The sequence below is a fragment of the Amblyomma mixtum genome, chromosome 3, assembly GCF_055824585.1.
Source record: "Amblyomma mixtum isolate Tamu chromosome 3, ASM5582458v1, whole genome shotgun sequence".
NCBI lineage: Eukaryota > Metazoa > Arthropoda > Arachnida > Ixodida > Ixodidae > Amblyomma > Amblyomma mixtum.
Genome location: NC_143014.1, coordinates 307,307,074 through 307,326,405, shown reverse-complemented (window position 1 = coordinate 307,326,405; position 19,332 = coordinate 307,307,074). Strand labels below are relative to the sequence as shown.

The window sequence follows — 19,332 nt, the reverse complement described above, 5'->3', positions numbered from 1 at the left end:
CCTGCTCGTTTGTACACAAGCTAACATAGATTCCTTCGTGCGTGCATGTTAAAAAAACAAGACGCCATGAACACGTGCATCTTTCTCACCTGCACTGGAAGAGAACTGAAGAGTGCTGCGTCTCGCCACGAACCCATGCTCCTGCTCGTGGTGCTGCAACAATTCACGATGGTGGAGAAAAGCATTAGGACAGAGGTAACATGCATAACTTTTCTCACGAGCTAATGAGCTCGCAGATTCGGGATGCTCATTTCGCACATACCTCCTCTGGGATTGCTGAAAAGTGAATTCAGCTTGGCACACAGGTGACTCAGCAGGTGGTGTACTTGGTCCTTCCATTCCAATCAGGCCACGACGGCGGCAGGGACAGTGATCACAGCACTGAAAACAAACTTCAAACAACAACTTAAAACAGAGGACATGCAACTGCGCAAACTCGCGAGAATAGAGGAACAGAGAATATGCACCAAGTGCAATTAGTGCAACAGCTAGAAAAAAATCCCCGAGCCCCGCATGCGCATTTAATAAAAATGCTCTACAGTACACTAATTAACGCAACAGGTAGAACACTATCCAAAAGAGCAGGCACGCTGGACAGCTTTCAGGGCTCACAGAGCACACGACCGTTTCCATCGTGACCGGTTCAAATCTGCGCCTGCGAAATCAAAGTACTCACGTGATCGGAATTCATTTCATGTAGAAACAAGAACATAAAAAAAGTGATTATAAAATGCATAAGTTTCGTATTGCAGTTATATCAAGAATCTTTATTTAAACTGGACAAACAACACAAACAAATGTTCCTAGGGACGGGGTATTCTAGGGAGGATCAGAGCTGGGTACGGACTGTGAAGTAAACAGAAAGAAAAAGACAGGCCCGTTGCTCTCCCTAGTAGCTTCGCGAACCAGCGACGTCCGCATGTCACACATAAAAGGCGCAAATACGAAGCAAAGTCATTGCTACTGCAGCGGGGAAGTTGACAGGAAGGCAGAGGAAGAGGAATCATGTCTGTTTACCTTAAAAACAATTGTGCTAAGGAGTGTGTTCGTGTAGCACAACCTGAAAAAAAGACCCCTGTTCTTTCCTTTGTTTCAGTGAGTGCTCGCTCCTTTCATATCTATCACAGCAGGTCCCTCATCCAACTCTCTACCGCTAATAAGCGTTCCTTGCAACCTGAAATCCTAAAGATAGAGCACCAGTACTCTGGCCTCACAATGACAGGGCAGGATTCATTAGAAAAGGCTTGGAGGAAGGAAAATTTAGAGGAGAGGCCGTCACGTGACATTTTGTGAAGCCGGAAACAAGCTCGGCGCCATCTTGTCCAGGCTGACGTCATCCTGACGTTTCATCGCCGTGCCGAGTGCGCGCGTTTCAAAGCCAAAGAAGGAGCGTGCTACTGCATGGGCACAGGCCGCCGCAGGTTTGCGTGTGTATAAGGTAGAAGTTTCGACAAGTTTCGAAGATATTGCAGTGAAGAAAACTAACCCTTCGCCTTTAATAAAGAAGAAAAATCTCTAAGGTATTGTTTAAGCGCAGGGTCTCTTTCTTTTTACCGGCGGCGTATAACACTCCCAGAAAAATATTTCTACCTACGCCAGTGGTAGTGGCTGTATTGTGAAAAGAATAAAAAAATTTACTCATCTGCTTTGGCGCACGTGCCTACCTTGAGGTAGGCACGTGCCTAAGGATGCGTGTGTATGCAATAGTCACCGGTAGCTCAGGTTTTTTGAGTCATTTCTGCAAAAATATATTTTATAAGTGCTTTGTGGAACGTTGTAAAATTGAGATTTCACATACCGATTGCCTGAAAGAACTTTTTTTCTTCTTTTCTTTCTTTTTTTTTAATGCTGTGTGTCTGGATCTCATGGTCCAAACAAACTATTCCACCTTAATGTAGTGTAAAGTACTGAGTCGTGAACAATGCTGCCATGCATGGTCACACCCCACCTTAGTGTTCAACCTGCCTTTTAATGCAGCTCTTGTTGCTGAATGTTGCAGTCTGCTTCCATTGCACATGTTTGGGAAGCTGGCTGTGTCAACAATGCCTTCTGCTGCAGAAGTGAGGGTAAGAAAAATTCTGCAGTACTTTGTTGATGGTCTTAAAAGTCCAAGAAATACATGCTTAAAATGTGACTGCCCCCTCCATAAATCCACCCTTTGCAGCATGGCAAACAAAGCATTTATCACATATCCACAGATCTAGACTAGTATTGTGCATAATATATATTACCGTAGCTTTTCAGACTTCTAGAAGTTTAGGAGTACCCAGTGGCTGCAGTATAAGTTTCACGGTGTTGTGCATCATTTCGATGCTGTTTCATGTTTGCAGAGCTGCAGCTGTACGCACCGCTTTTCGCTACTTGATGAAATACTAGCTTGTAATGTCACTGCACAGTAGCACACTTTACTTGTGATCGACAATACATAAAATGAAAGTCAATCTATAGCACATAATTAATTAATGAACGCATCAAATTACTTTTCTTCAACATGACCAATGACCATTCCCGATAACCAACCAGAGTGCAGCCTTTTATATTATATTAACGATGTCATAAATGACAGTGTATTTCTTGCTCCTACTTCTGAAGATGAAGTTATTTCTCTGTTAAGTTCCCTTGACAACAAATCCGCAGCTGGCGAAGATGATATTAAAGCCCTACCGATTAAAGCAGTTGCTAGTGTTATCGCAAAGCCCCTAACCCATATTTTTCCACAAAGATTAAAAATTGCTCGTGTTACTTTAATACACAAAGGTGGTAAATACAATGAGTTAAACAATTACAGACCAATCTCAGTCTTATCACTGTTCTCCAAAGTTGCAGAGCGTATCCTATATAAACGATTTAGTACCTTTTTATTGTCAAAGAAAGTTGTTGTCGAACAGCAGTATGGATTTCAAAAAGGAAAATCAACAAACTGCGCTGCTGCGCATTAAGGACAAAATCATTCGGAATATTGAAGCTAAGTTATTTACAGTTGGAATTTACTTAGATTTTCGGAAGGCATTCGATTCTATACAGCACCATATCTTGTTCAACAAGCTTGAAGCATATGGCTTTAGAGGCATCACACAAAGTCTTATACGCAGTTATCTGCATGAGAGGTCCCAGTTCACATCTATACACGGCATTGCATCGAGGAAAGGTAACATTAAATACGGCGTTCCTCAGGGCTCTATACTCGGGCCGCTGTTATTCGTTCTGTACATCAATGACATCGTTAACATTTCATCAGCGGGAGAACTTGTCATGGTCCTATCATATAGAAAATATAAGAATGAAAGTAGCCAGATCTATTGGAATGTTATGCCGCCTTCGAAATCTCGTCCCTGCCAGGCTCAAAAAACAACTTTATTTTTCACTTGTACACTCAACACTTTAATTACTGTGCTTTAATATGGGGAACTGGAATTAAGACCGATAATGATAGATTATCTGCACTGCAGCGAAGGGCGATTAGAACATTATAGAAAGAAAATGTACACCCTGTAACCTTAATGAGAACACAAAATATCCAACCTTTTCACGAAATATACACACAGAAATTATCTGCCTACATATTCTCTGAAGTATCAAGCAATTACAGTAGATTTGTTAGTCATTATCTAAATAGAGATACTGGCCACAATTTGCGTAGGACTTTCATTGTCATAGAAAAACCAAGGACAAATTATGCTAAACAGACAATTGATCATCAAATTATGAAACTATGTAATAATTACCCAGACATTCTCGAGATCGCAAAATCATGTAGAAGTCTGAGAACTTTCAAGCGCAGAATACCACTTCTTTTCACTCCAAACAGCTTGCCAAACATGTACGAATAATGATTTCTAATTGCAAACTTATTGTGTTCTGGTTTCTATATTTGTGTACAAAGTGTTAACAATATGTGTTTTTCTTTTTGAACTTGCTCCATGTGCATTTTTGTACGGTGATGACTGCTGTATCTAATTGTATGTGTACTGTCTCCATGTATTTTGTAACCGCTGCTGTTGTGCCCAGTGGGGCCAGGGCCTCGTCAGGAGACAATTAACTCCTTTTCTCCTGCCCCACGGGCAGTACCATGTATTGCCCATTCAATAAATAAATAAATAAATAAATAACCACTAAGTACTTTTTACCCCAAATAACACTATCACAGGACATAGGCACAATAAACACGAGAGAAAAGGCCTCCTAATTCAGTTAGAGCTTCGCCTTTTTCGCACTTCTTGACCATGACATCAGCTAGAAAAGGAATTGCAAACCTGCAACAGGGAACCGGTCTAAACATAGCGCGCGACCAGAAACACGCCACGTTATGAACATTCGAATACACTTGAGCCCGGCACGTCCCAGAAGCTAGAGCTCGCTAGACGCTTCAAATGTTACACGCTTGAAACGGGCACATAACAAAGTTTCTGTATACTAAGAGCAAAGCGAGCGCAGCTGCTTCCTTTAAAATATCACCCTCCTCCCATGTCACGGCCCCCGCCGCTCACACAAGCGCAATCGCGAAAAACGAAAATGACAGTTACACTAACACCAGTGACGATCACTGGAGCATTGCAAGAACACTGCTGATGGAAACGGGAGCGCGAATGGTACACGCACACTGCACGCACATGACGCGAAACGTCCGCACAATACGTCGACGACCTCTCTAGCGCACGGCGTATTGAATCACTGGTGAACGAACAGCGCGAGTGCTCCTCAGTGAGCAGCGGTGGTCTCCCGACGGCTCCAAGCAGTGACGCAGTAGATCAAATGCCCGTGCGATCGTGGTCGCCGAGCACGTTGGAATCAATGCACGCAACATCGAGAGTTTTGCAGCAAATCTATGCTCGTGTGAATCAGAGTAAGCCCATAAGGTTGACCAAACTCCTGTGAGTGAGCCTGAGTGAGCAGTTGTGATTTTGCCGAGGTATGGTTGGAAGGGGTAAGGAAATACATCCACTTGGGGCAGTTAGTGACTGCATATCCAGATCATGAGAGTAACAGGCTGGATACCAAGAGAAGCTAAATGTAGCAGGGAGTGGCAGAAAGGTAGGTGGGTAGATGAGATTAGGAAGTTTGTCTGGATGGGATGGCTGCAGCTAGCATAGAACAGAACTGGGATATTTGGAGAGGTATAAGAAAGGCCTTGTCCTGTAATGGGCAAAATCAAGCTGATGACGAGAGCACTTTGCTTCCTCGATCCGTAATCCGCGCCAATTACCTCAATGATCTTGTAGCATACGTTTCCGTGAGAAAAATGAACCTTTGTACAATCGTTCTCAAATTTCCGGATGGTTTCAGCTGGGTTCCAACTGCAGCAAAATCGGAATCGAATTGGTTCCAGTTCCAGCCATCTGGAACTAACTGGGAAATTACATGAAACAAAGCGGTGGCCTTGTGATAGAGCACCTGCCTCGCATTTGGGAGGTCCTGGGTTCAATCCCCAGTGCCACCGGGTACCCGCCGGTTTTCTAATGGGTACAAGCTTTCCCCCGGCCTGGTGCTCAGCTCTTCTGGGGTGAAATGCTTGGAAAAAGGGTTTGAAACACTGTTGCACTGACGAGGCAGTGATTCGTTCCGCGGTCAAACAACCCTATAAATCTGCCTCGTGTGGTAGAAGTCCATTTGTGGCCATTTTTTATTTCCCAAAGAAAGAAAATAATGTCAAAGGTCAACCACTTAAAATCTAACAATTTCTATTTCTAGACACCCAATCTTAACAGTACAGGGCGCTGGGAAATGTTCCATAAACCAGATGGACTGTTAAAGATTCTGACCAGGCAGCCGAGGCATCCTAATAAATAACATGACCTCCGGATCTGTTAAAACTAGACAGAAACCTTTGCACGTATCACGCATCTAAGAAACGATATAATCGGGCTGTACCATGGGGAGAAATAAAGCTGCTTCTGGTGTTTTTTCTTGAGAAATAAAGCTGCTTCTGGTGTTTTATTTTCTTAATTGACTTCTCCCACGGACATCACATTATTGCAGTCTGCTTTTGAAAACAGCTGGTAGCAGTGGTACTTGTATTGTACAGCTTATCAAAGCTCAGTTTTTAGCATGAGTACCTTTTTTGTCAAGACAGTGCATTAATTCTTTGATACAGGCTTTCCATTTGTTCTCAGTGCCCCTCTAGCAATGCAATTTTGTGTTTGCAGGATGGCGTTCCACAAATTTTGGCAGTGCCACCACTCCCACCGCAACAAGCCAACATCGCTACGCAACCTAGGGTGCCCAGCAGAACTAGACGTCAAAATCAAGAAGGTGAATCAGTATACGAAATGATTCGTTCCTCCGGAGGGAGACACACCTCTTCCTGCCATCATCAAGCTGTCATACAGCCACAAACACAGCACAGAATCGGCAGATACGCTGAGATTGCTGCACCCAAGTCCAGAGAAACAAAGGCAGAGTTTCTGGCCTATTTCGAAGCTGGCATGTCACCATGCGATGCCATCCGCCACCATGAATGCCTGCTTGCGGATAAGCCAAACGGACCAATGCTTCTTGCAAGTGGGTTGACGAACCTTAGCAAGAACTCTGTCTACCATTGGCATGATGACTGGAGGGCTGAAAAGTACGGGCCACATACAAACCCAGTTTCAAAGCTGGAGGAAAAGACAGCAAGTTATGCAGCCCAAGGTAAGCACCCTGTTCACTGATTACTTAAAAGTATGTGTTATTAGCACTGCTGCCTCAGCTTTTTGCCACTGTTCTTCAGAAAATGAGTTGAACAAGTAGCTGCAGCCTACACAGAACTGCATTAGTTGCAAGGTAATTTTAGTAGGGGTATAATATATAAGTAATATTGTACCAAACACTACTCACATGGTGGGTGCGTACACCGAAAATAGCAAAGATGTTGTTGCTCTAGCTTGTTTTATGTAATTTTTAATGCTGAACTAAAATTGTAAATCCTCATTTCTTTGGTATAACAGTGCTTGATTCTGCCAATATGAGGCAAGGTATCTTCATTTCCACCATAACCTCATGACACAGAGGCAGGCAGAGGCAGGCAGAGGCAGGCAGAGGCAGGCAGGGCAGGGCAGAGGCAGGCAGAGGCAGGCAGAGGCAGGCAGAGGCAGGGCACAGGCAGGGCAGGGCAGGGCACAGGCAGGGCAGGGCAGGGCAGGGCAGGGCAGGGCAGGCATGGCAGGCATGGCAGGCATGGCAGGCATGGCAGGCATGGCAGGCATGGCAGGCATGGCAGGCATGGCAGGCAGGCAGGCATGGCAGGCATGGCAGGCAGGCCAATCTCAGTTTTCGAAATCCGGTTCTAACTGAAAGAGGTCAGTATATCTGGCATGCAAGCACTCTTTGTTTGCTATATCATCACCTGCTCAGAGAAGTTAGTCAGTTAGGTAGTGAACCAACTGTATGTCGAACACTAACACGAAACTGTGCATGGGCTTCATGGAAAGGTGGCTACTGTGACGACTGAGCGACAGTTCCGTAGCTGCCATCAACACACAGACCACATGATGCCCTGCCCTAGCGCTCACAGCAGCGCAACAGCCAAACGGTAACACAACCCCTAGTTTGTAGAATTAAACTTCCACCTCCGTTTTTGTCTGCCGGCAATAATCTCATTTAACTTCAGTTACTCTCTTAATGATGGGAGCAATTTTTTCTACAAGTTTCCATAAGTAACTTTTGATCACGCAGAATTGCTACAATAAGCCACCGAAGAAAGTCAGTATTTTATTCGTCGAAAATTATACTTGCCGAAAGAAAAAAAGGAATTTTCCATTCTGAAATAAACACTGAAAAAGGTCCGCTGAATTTACAAAAAATAAAAGCCCTATGTATACCCCAGCAATACAAAAAAGATGACCCACAGTTTCATATGTGATTGCACCACTGCTTACACTCTGAGGCATGGTAGGTTACCTTATTTCTCAATGCCCTTTTTGCAGCGCTAGCTGTGTAGGAGTGTTTTTGCAATGTTCAACATGTTGATAGGTCACTTGTGCACACTGGATAAATGCACGTGCTTTAAACAATAACATTTCATTTTGGGCATGTTGGCATGACATGACATGGAAGTTTCAGTGTACGCTGAAGCTTTCATATTGTGCATAATACAAGCAGATTGACCCTTGCACATCCCCCATAACTCACAACCCTGGTCTAGCACCATGACATGACCTTCTGCCACAGCTTACCATTTCATTAGAAGCCAGTCCATAAAAATGTTTTCACAAAGTACAGTAAATGCCATTTTTTTCTTTTACTTTCTTTCTTAAACTTCTTACACTACTGTACTTACCACATTAAAAGCGCAATGGACGAGTACATACTTCGTTACGTATTGTATAGCAGGTATGATAGTTTGACCACTTCAAGAAGCATAGAGAACGGCACGCAATTTCTAAGAAATGCCGCGCCCCAAACCTTATCCTTACTGGCATTGCAGCGGGCTTACAAAGATTTCCAAATTTAACAGACTATCTACCCGCACTGGGAGGTCAACAGTTAACATAGAAAAGGTACTTTGAGGGTATCTTCTGAGGACATGTTCTGAGAAAGCACACTCTTAGTGATTGCAGAGTAGTAATCTAACACTTTAAGGTAACTTTAAAGCATACTCAGTGCCCATTTGACATGCACTTAGGAGATGAAGTGAGGATACCATGTGGGCCAAAAATCACTTTTCACAGCCAGTCCTCGGCTGTGAGTACTTCCTGACTGAGTACTTCCTGGGATGTACAGTGGTGGTGTGCCGCAGTTAAGCTTCAATTGGCACTTGCATAGTATATAGATACAGAGACTATCCATGTTTGCGGGGGTAGGGTTGCCATGGCTGGCACAGAACAGGGTTAATAGGAGAAATATTTGTCATGCAGTGGCCGCAGTCAGGCTGATGATGATGATGCAAAGTTGACCTCTTCAACATGACAACAGTTATAATTATTCGCAATTCGATTTCAGGTTCTCTATGCAGTCAGCAAGGATGAACTGGAGGCAGACAAAGAGGCACTTCTGACCACCTGCCACCAGGGCTACATCAAGCGAGTATACAAGTTCCTTGACAATTACTCAGAGGCCTCTATTAGGATACAACATGGGAAAAATACTTCGAGATGAAACTTCTCCAGCATGCCCATCAAAGGGCAGGAAAACACCGAACCAGTCGTGAGCAGCTGCTACAAACCATGCCAGAAGTACCAAAAGAAGACATCTCTCCAAAAGGAGAGAATGTCCTCTCTGTTGCAAGTTCTTCTGGGACGCACCACTATGAAGTGCACGCTGATGTTGGTCTTTGCAGATGTTGGGCAGGCAACCAAGGTGCCTTCTGCAAGCATCAAGCAGTTTGGAAAAAGGCCACCAAAACAGCCCACACCTGACAACTGCAGACTGCATTCTTCTAGCACAACTAACACTTGGGGACAGATGCCCTCCACGAGCTTCTTTGACCCACTCCAACCAACCCAGCAAGCAGAAATGCCCCCTCCTCCTCTCACAGCAACAGGACCACACCTACAGCCAGAAAAGCCAAGTGTGCGCCTCCAGTGGCCAGCTTTTCTGATGGAGGTCGAGCAAGACCACTACGAGGCACCAGAAGCGACACAGGATATAAAGCTGGTGGTGGCAGTGGCCAGAGTGGCTTCATGCAGCACAACTCATGAGGTATATTAGAGTACTTTTTTACATCTCATTCAATGCTTGCATCAGATGTGGCAAGTGAGACGAGAAATGCTATGATGGGTGTGGTTTATGGGGTTTAACGTCCCAAAGCGACTGAGGCTATGAGGGACGCTGTATTGAAGGGGGCTTCTTTGGGGTAAAATGCTTGGGAAATGGGTCTTTGACCCCACTTTGACAACATGCCACAGATGCCCTTGTGCCGCAAAAATTCACCATCAGCGTTTTTAAAATGCTAGGTGCCTTCTATACAAATATATAGGCGCTTCACAAAGGCAGCACTTTGTGATAATGTCCCTTGTTGGTACAGCTAAAAATGTAAGCACTGAATGAGTATTCACTTCTATTCAAATATCATGCAGGAACGTGAAGAGGCATGCGAGACCCTGGAGCAGGCCATATGCAAGGTCCACGCTTTAGCCGACTGGAGCCCTTCTTATTTGTCACTCGTGAAAGACTTGGCTGCTGGAGTGAGAAGCGTCAGTAGCAGCATCGGGGCCTATGCACTGATGCTTCGGCTCAAGGCAGCAGCGAGAGTGGACAGGCAAATTGGCAGGAGGATAAAGTTCAGCCAATGAGCCTGGCACACCGGGGACTTGGGCTCACAAGAGGTCCAAGACGTGTCCCTGCTGGTCGGCCACCCAAAACAGGCACAAGCAAGAAGGTGAAACGTGGCCACAGTTAAGCAAAATTACGAGGAACTTTAGCGGCTAAAGTGGTGAAAGGCGGAAAGCCTGACTGCTGCATTCTGCTACGCGATTGTACACTGCCCATTTTGTTGGTGCATTAATTAACTGCCAATTAATGCGACAGCGTGTTGTAGCACTGCCACGGAGTCCAAGGAACGCCACCACCCGTTCGGCGCGATGCGTTGCCCTTTGAACGCAACGCTTTTTGACGAAAGGAAATAGGGCTGTAATTCTCTGTCATCTCGGTGGACACCTGAGCCGCACCGTACAGGAAGGGAGGAAGTGTGAATGAAAGAAGAAAGAGGGGCCGTAATGAAGAAAATGAAAATTGTATTTCAGGAAAGGAAATCATGTATTAACTGTCTCACGTATCTCAGTAGACACTAGTCGAAAATTGTATTTGAGGAAAGGAACTGTCTCACATATTTCGGTGGACACCAGTCAAAATTCGCGCGCGGTGACGTCACGACAATTTCGACCAATCTGAAACGCGGACAAATACGTCTTGCTCGTCGGTAAATTGGTTTTTGAGGAAAGGAAATTATCTCTCTCTCATATCTCGGTGGACACCTAAACCTCGCCGTAACGGGAGGGGAGGAAGATGGGAGTGAACGAAGACACCGTATTCACTAGACGCACCTTTGTTCATTCCAAACCATCGAGCTGGCATGGCGGAGTGGTAGCGTGCTCGACTCGAACTCCGGAGACCGGGGTTCGACACCCAGGCTCGGCCAATTTCTTAATTCGGTTTTATTTATTTATCTGGTCTGACTAGAAAGGTTAATTAGACTAATTGGTTAAGTAAGCAATTAACTAAACTCCGTCAAACTTAATTGGAGCATCACTATACGATCCCTTTAATTGGTTGCATGGTTAGTAGCCGAAGTACAATTGGCCCCGATTGAAATTCACGCACTGTGACGTCACGACCGTTTCGACCAATTGAAAAGCGTGACATTTCTGTCGACAACTCCTGCTTACAATGATGAGACATTAAAGGCTTTCGCCTTAATATCAAGAATGCCAAGTGAACAAGTGCAAGGCTGCATTAGATGTATACTTCAGCAAGTGACGTGCTGCATAAGTTGTCGCATTGACAAAAGACACATGGAGCATGCATGATAACAGACAATGCACACTGCATTTTTCATCTTAACTTTGTTAAGTGGTGCAATGCTTAATTTTTATGTTGAGGAAGACAGGCACGGAAAGAAAATGGATGACACACACACATTTTTGTGCAAAGTGTGCAAGTCTTTTTTACTTTATTTTAGTTCATGTTCTGCTGACAAAAATTCAGCAGTGCACCATTTACCAAAGTGAAAAATACATAATGTGTGTTCTCTGTTGTCATGCTGTATGTGTCATTCTTTGTCACTGCAACAAATTTTGCTGCACACCTTTTACTGACGTCAAGATCGTAGCACCACCGCTTCTGCTTGCGCTACAAAGAAGAGCTTGGCGAGCGTGAGCAGAACAGAACAGGTTACGCACCCGGCTCAAGTGGCAGCCATCATCTTCGGCTTTTCAAGGCTTGCACAAACTGCCTTCATCCATAGAACGGCATCACCAAGAATAAACGTGGCCGCACCGCATCTGGTACCACTGTGTGCCACATAGTTGGTGACCCAGGACAGCCTGAACGCCCTCTCAACCAGCGCACTGCAGCTGTACCTCCGAGTTCCTGCCTCACCACGGGCCTACCACAAGATGAGTGGCACCCGATCCTGCCCCGCGACCTGTCCCGAGTGCAGCTGTGGCCATTCTGCCTGCACAGCCCCATTGTATGCTTCGCACAAGTGGAGGCCCAGCTATACGTGAACGGTGCGTCGTCCCAGATTTGGCGGTTCCTCCTCGTCGAGTGGAAGCTACCCGCCAACATCTTTGACCAGCTCAACCTTCCACTGCCGGACGGCCACCTGTTCGATGAACTGAAGGAATCATTTTTCCGTTTATACGGTGTTCCACTCCACCACCTCGCTGCCAGCACTCCGCCGCATAGTGTGGCAACGGACGCAAATAAGGCTGCAAGCATCTGTCCGACAGCAGCTCCAGTTCAGCCTTCCTCGCACACTCCTGTGAGTACTCACGCTACTGCCGGCTGAGGTACCACTCACCGAGCGCCCCATCTCTTTGACTGGCTCTTCGACCTGTGGATCCCCACCGCCTTCCCCACACAGTTCGTTGGCAGCTCCGTCCCTGCCTTTCGGCGCAGCCCCCTCTGCCTCCTGCCGCCAGCCACACGCACCCTCAACGCTGCCCAGTTGCGCCAACAACCTGCTTAAATCGCGCCACACCACTGGCTATACATCGGACGCTGCAAACAATGCCTGTGCCACCATGACAGCCGAGACAACCACAGTAGTTCCTGTTCTCCGCGAGGCAGCCGGTGGCGTCTGCAGAATCTCTTCCAGCCAATTGTGGCCATGCCGTCTCAGACTCCGACTTTGCTTTCACTGACTATGCTGCAGCCGGTGCAGCGTCAGCTCTCATCACTGCAGCCGGCCTTGATAAGTCACTTACCCCGGCACCATCTCCGCTGCTTGCTACACTTCAGTGCCTGAGAGCCAGTGACATTGTCAGCAAACCACACTCCTGGGACATAAGTCGCTGCTTTTGCGTCGCCGGTACCGCAGCCTGCTCATACACATGTTCAGATCTCGTGGAGAGCCGCATCGCATTGACCTTACCGCCATATACAAAGAACTTTGGCTCAAGTATGCCGCCATTCCCTCCGATGGCTGTCAACCTGTTCAGCCTACGAGACTGCATAGAGCCCATCGCTAACGCAGTCCGGATACAGAAGCAGCCAGGCTCGCCCTCCTGAATTTGCACCGCCTGCCCGACAGCCCCGCATGGAATCAATGACCTGAACTTGACCAGCCGGTAGAAACTTGTACCTACCATTTTTTTTAGATGTTTCTGTCCAAGGGCTGACAGGCCAGAGTCAGAAAGACCAGAGTCTCAGCATCTAACTGGGATGTCAGTAGTGGTGTGAGGGGTTAAACATCCTAAAGCGACACATCGGCTGTGATGGATGCCGTAATGCAAAGCTCCAGATTACTTCAGATCTGACATCGCATAGTTCAAGGGTGTCAGTGCACATCACCTTCAATTCCACCTTGGCTGCTCATGCATTCACCAATTTAGCCACATGCGCTCTCTTGATGTTATTCTTGCTTTCCGTCTCCAGTGGCAACAATCTGTGGATTCGACTGTCTCATCTCTATCTTCGCACCTCAATGCTGTCTATATAACTGCAAGTGAATGATAAGAAAATCATCCATCCTCAATGGTCAGGCTGCACGAAGCCCCTGTGATGAGTTGCATAGTCTAACTACATTTAATTTCCCCATCTGTACCACAGTTTCAATGTCTACAAATTTTGCACTAAAAGAGCCTCAGGAAAACCATTGGAGTTCCGCAGGCGGCCATGAACAATCAAGTTGCCTTGTGGTGTCACAAAAGTTATTAATGCAACTTGGTCGCTTAGGAGACACTGTAACCAGGTGAGCTCTTCTATAGCATCTCGGAAAGAGGTCCGAGTACTAGGCTTGTATGCTGACCATTCCTTGCGTTCTCGCTAAAGCGGAGTACTCCTTTGTGGAAACGCATTCGCTCATGCTCGAGCATTTTAAAGCAGAATATTGTCACGGAACCATGCATTCAGACACCGTTCACCAGCAGTGTTTGCCAGAAAAGCTTTCAAGGTGCGTGTGCCAACCTTCACCTCCTTGCCTTTTGATGCTACCTGTGGCCACCTGGTGACATTATTCCTCCCTCCCGAAAAAAAAAAACGGAAAACCATTAGGGCGCTACGAGCTAACTGGAGGGGGTAACGGAACAACAAACAAAGGGGCAAAATGACAGGAGGCAAATGGCCCATGCAACAAAAGAAAACAAAAACAATTGTGGAAGCGCTGTCAGTTAGTGCGCGAAATAGGGCTTCATACTGGGGTCGACGGCGCGCTCTGCACAGAACTGTTGGGCAGAACTTCATAAGTCTCATCCGTGATGCGACGCAACACACTGTAGGAGCCAAAGTAGTGGCATAGGAGTTTCTCCAACAAGCCTGGGTGACAGACAGGGGTTCAAACCCACACTTGGTCGTCCGGTTGGTGCTCGACATGTCGATGTTGCTGGCTGTAGCAGCGTGCATGTGTCCCCTGTTGCCGCCTCATGTGCATGCGAGCGAGTTGGCGGGCTGCCTGCGTGTTTTGGACAAATTCCTCAGCATGTGGCGTGAGCACCCGGTTATCGGCAGTGCATGGAAACATGCCATCCAGCATTGGGTGCACCTCATGCCCATAAACAAGGCAAAATGGAATAAAGTGAGCTGTTTCCTGTACTACCGTATTGTACGCAACAGTCACGTATGGGAGGATCTCGTCCCAAGTTTTATGCTGGACGTCTAGGTACATTGCGAGCATATCTGCTATAGTTTTGTAGAGTCGCTTGGTGAGCTCATTTGACTGTGGGTGGTAGGCAGTAGTCTTGCGATGGCTCGTGACTCAACTTGAATACCTCGTGCATGAGCGGCACTGTGAAAGCCGTTCCTCGATTGGCGATTACGTAGGACGGGGTGCCGTGTCGTAAAACAATGCAATGCAGTGCATGAAGAACTGTGCTCGATGTGCCACGTGGCACCGCCTTGGTTTCCGCATAGTGTGTCAGGTCGTCTGTCGCGACAATTATCCACTTATTGCTGGCCGATGATACAGGGAATGGGCCCAGAAGATCCATGCCGACTTGGTCAATATGCTTGCCATCTCCAAGTTTTCACTGATGGTTCTGTGGAAAAGGTCACCGCATGAATACTGCCTGGTCTGTCCGTCTAACTCGAGCCATATCCTCCACTGTGGCTGAAAATGTTGCCACTGAGGTGACCTTATGGAAGCTAATGTCTTCTCCATCTCAGCATGTTGTCATGCTTACAGATCCAAAATCTGCTATTCAAGTAGAACTGCTTGCGGGCTACCGCTGTTTTCTATCGCATCTTTGTTTGGCTTCGGGCACCCTCATTTGCAGTGCTGTACTGAAGTCAAAATCTAGCATTCAAAGGTTAGAATAGAGCATGGGTTTTCCTTGTAATCATGCAGCGTGCAATACAAGTGGAGGGCACTTTCTTGGCACAATGCACCAAGTAGCCCAATAGTGCACTTCACAGAAACCCAGGACCCTACTCTTTAGCAGGGCAGAACTTTAAAAAACAGCACTTGGTAACACTGGTCAAGGCCGGCGGCATCCTGAATTGTTCAGCTGACCAATTTCAACATGAGAACAAAATCAGGTGTTCAATGCTTGACTGTATCAAACTAGCCAGAGACATTACAACTGTTGAGTGTGTACTTTCATCTCGCGATTACCTTCTTTAACAATGGTCACCTTTTAGTCAAGGAGGAATTCTGCTTGGTGGAGCTGAATGTGGGCAGAGCTGTGCTGTGATACTTGATTTGTTTCCAACTATAGAAACTTCCCTTATTCATTTTGAAAACATGATCTTTATGATAAATATAACAAAAAATCCTTTCTAAATTCCTGCAGGTATAGGACAGTTACCGCAGGTGCGGAGGGTTTTCCAGTTATCTTTAAAAAGTGCAGCATACTCACAGTGAAAGCCACAAACTAGGCAGGCGGTTGCGAACCCCCTGCCTAGTTTGTGGCAGACATCTAGCCCATGTTGCTGACAACATGAATGCTTACCTTCCTTCGCTGGAAAGCATTCGCTGGCTTCAAAATGGCCTATCTCAGCAGCAGTACTATTCACCTGTTATATCACCTATTACATCAATAAAGCAGAATGATTTCGGTATGCAAAATGTGCTGTGCAATTCTAGAGTGCTTTCTGGCAACACTTGCTGCTGTAGCATTTCTGTTCCCTTTTGTGCCCCCTTTTTTTTTTGCATTGTAACAAATGAATCTGCCAGTGTTTACTTTGACTTTTACTCTTCCAGTCGCACAGTGCTCCATGCGGTCTTTCATCTGTTTGCGGGCTCACAAATAAATCGGAGAAATGGGGTGCTTCTTTTGACTCACAATTATGCGGCCTTTTGTAGTGTACAATGAAAAAGACATATAAACAGTTGTCAGAGCATTGCTGGTGGTTGCATTTCATTGCTCTCGTATTTGGACACACATGTGGAACACAGCACACAGCTAGCCATACGCTAAATAGCTCGCTCTGGCCTTGCACTGCACTCGAGCTACCTGTGCAGAAAGCAGTCATGCTAAGTTTCTACAAAGTGACTTGCCTTACCATTGTAAGCACATGTAACTGAAAATATTTACAACTTCCTGTATGTACGGCAACTAAGCAACTAAACAAAAAAAATGATCGAAAACATTTCACCTTCCCATTGAGCTGTCTGTTTAAGGGAAGCATTTGACGGGTGGCCTAATATGCCTTGTTACCTACAACCAGTACTTTGCACTTTAAAGTTTCAAATGAATTTTTATTTGTATATTCTTATTTAGAGTAAGTTAGAGGGGTGTGTTTAACGAGAGAGACTTCACGAGAGGGGTGTTTACTAGACAAAGTAAACGGCGATCCAGATGAATTAAGGGGCTCAGTCCTTGAAAAGGTACTACCTATCATTCGTTAGCCCGAGGCCACTTCTCGAAACGACAGCAGCACACGGAATACATGCTCGCTCTTTATTGATACCAAGGCGAAAAGTACACGGACTGTCGAACATAAATGCGTGCACTGGATTAGCGAAAATGCAGACATTACATGCCTTCCATGCATCAAAAACTAGCACAGCAGTACGCTGGCTGTTATGCAGGCAGCCTTGCGGCAACGTCAGACTCGCGAGCGGGACAGTCGAATTCTCGTACTGTCATTCTTTACTACGGCACGTGGGTAACTAGCACAACTGAAGAGGGCGTAAACAGGATGCGTCGCAGCTAAACCTCACTTTATCGCAACTGCCAAGACGGCACTCTCTGGATGCCGCCATTTTCATTTTGTAGCGTTCATAAGTGCGAGCGTTGTCATGGGAAACGTGACCATTTATTTTAAGACTTTGCCTTGTAGTTAATACACGCAATTAATAATTGTGGTTTGGCTTATTTTATTATAATAAAACGTACGCTTGCAATAAAAACCTCAAAACGAATGTGTCGTGATAAGCGCACTCACCCTGGAGCGAGGCTATGGTTGTATCGACTAGATGGGCAAATACGCTCCCCGGCCGCCGCCGACGCCGCTTCCAACTCGCTCCCCTCTAGACTGCAGCGCCCCTAGCGGATTTGAAAGGTTTTCCTCGCGTTTCGTGCGCCTCCCAAGCGTGGCGCGCATACAGCGCCCGTCACACTTCCCCTTCCAGACACCATAGCGACCATAGTCTAAGTAGACGTCTACTCGGGAGTATTGGAACGCACCCATAGCTTTACCCCCCTGGCCGGTTTATGCCACTTCCTCAATCTGTTGGTGAGAAGAAGAAGCCTTGCAGAAAGAAATCTATGCCAACACAGAGCAAGTATAACTTCATGAACGTAACTTTTGCAGCGTGCGCGTGTGATGACATGGTCCGTCTGGTCCAGCTGTATACAGTTGGCGTTAATTTATAAAAATTGATATGGGGTGTGTTTTCAGCCGTGACCATCTCTACTGACTCGGTCGCCAGTGAGCTTTCCGCGCCTTATTTCTCTTGTAGCAGGCTTTTGCAAAGACAGCATGTTCGTGAAAATCGCGCCGTGTGGATTTCTTCTCGGATGACTGCGTTCTTTTGTGTTCGTAATGGCATAGCAAATGCAGCAATTAGTTCTTTTGCATTCTAGAGCTTTGCGGTAAAAAGGGCGATGATTGATAAATTCTGAACCGCCGCAGTGGCTCAGTGGTTATGGCGCTCGGCTGCCTGCTGACCCAAATGACGCGGGGTCGATCCCGGCCGCGGCGGTTGAATTTTGATGGAGGCGAAATTCGAGAGGCCTGTGTACTGGCGATGTCAGTACTTCCTAAAGAACCCCAGGTGATCGAAATTTCTGGAGCCCTTTACTACGGCGTCCCTAATGTGTCGTGAAAACCGTTCATGTTATGTTATGGTGACTTGTTGAAGCTGTTGAACCATATCACGATGGCGGTGCCTGTAACCAGCAGTTTACGCCGAAACTGGTGTAAACAGCTTCAAGGCATATCACCAGTCTCTTTTCACTTCATTTCATTTTCATTTTAATACCGTAAAGACCCACTGGGGATATTACATAAGGGGAGGGTACAAACAGTCAATTGAACAAGTGTTATGTGGAAAAATGGTTGCTAACAGCTTCGGCAAATGTGAATGTGCATGAGATGGTAGCGATGTGACTTGAGAGGTCGTTCCAGTCTACAGAAACACGGCGAAAAAAAGAAGCGGCTCAGGTAACAGTACGGGCACTCGACCGCATTGATAAGGTAAACTTGATGAGGGTTCCAAACCGGCAATGCGTAATCTAACTTTGACCTGACAAGTATGCTAGTAATTTTACCTGTTGTGGGGCGTGGCGAAGATGACGTCGTAAGAATCCGAGAGTTTTATTAGCCGAGAAAATGATGTTAGTAACGTGTGTAGCCCATGATAAGTTGTTACACAGTGTGACGCCTAAGTATTTGTATGATGAAACAGATTGCAGGTGAACGTTAGCGACTACATATGGGAAATCAAGCGGGTTACGGCGGCGGTGGAAGGACAAACGTTTACATTTATAAGGGTTCAGTTCCATTAGCCAACCGTCGCACCATTCCTTCTATCCATTTTACTATGTCAGGGGGCAAGTTCAAACGGGAAAGTTTTAGGATTAAGCGTTTATGAGGTACCTTGTCAAATGCTTTTGCAAAATCCAGGAAAATGGCGTCGGGCTGTAGGTTAGAATCGAGATTAGCGTGTAAATCATAAATGAATAGGGCTAGCTTCGTTTCACAAGAAAGACCTTTCCGAAAACTGTTGAGACGAATGGAAAAAATTGTTCGAGTCGAGGAAGTTTATGTGTATAGATGACGTGTTTCATTTTTTGTATACAGAAGTACTCCCCC

General features: G+C 46.1%; 1 protein-coding gene across 2 annotated transcripts in view; it reads right to left on the bottom strand.

Annotated features, from left to right (window-relative positions):
* Positions 1 to 19,332, bottom strand: part of LOC149355523 (uncharacterized) — a 138,068-nt gene that overhangs the window by 14,292 nt on the left and 104,444 nt on the right. For both annotated transcript variants that reach the window (XM_089583839.1, XM_089583840.1), the window contains exons 3-4: positions 263 to 381; positions 90 to 153 (exon numbers count right to left, since the gene is read on the bottom strand). In XM_089583839.1, coding sequence (XP_089439965.1) covers positions 90 to 153; positions 263 to 381 — 183 coding nt within the window. The remainder of the gene's footprint in view (positions 1 to 89; positions 154 to 262; positions 382 to 19,332) is intronic.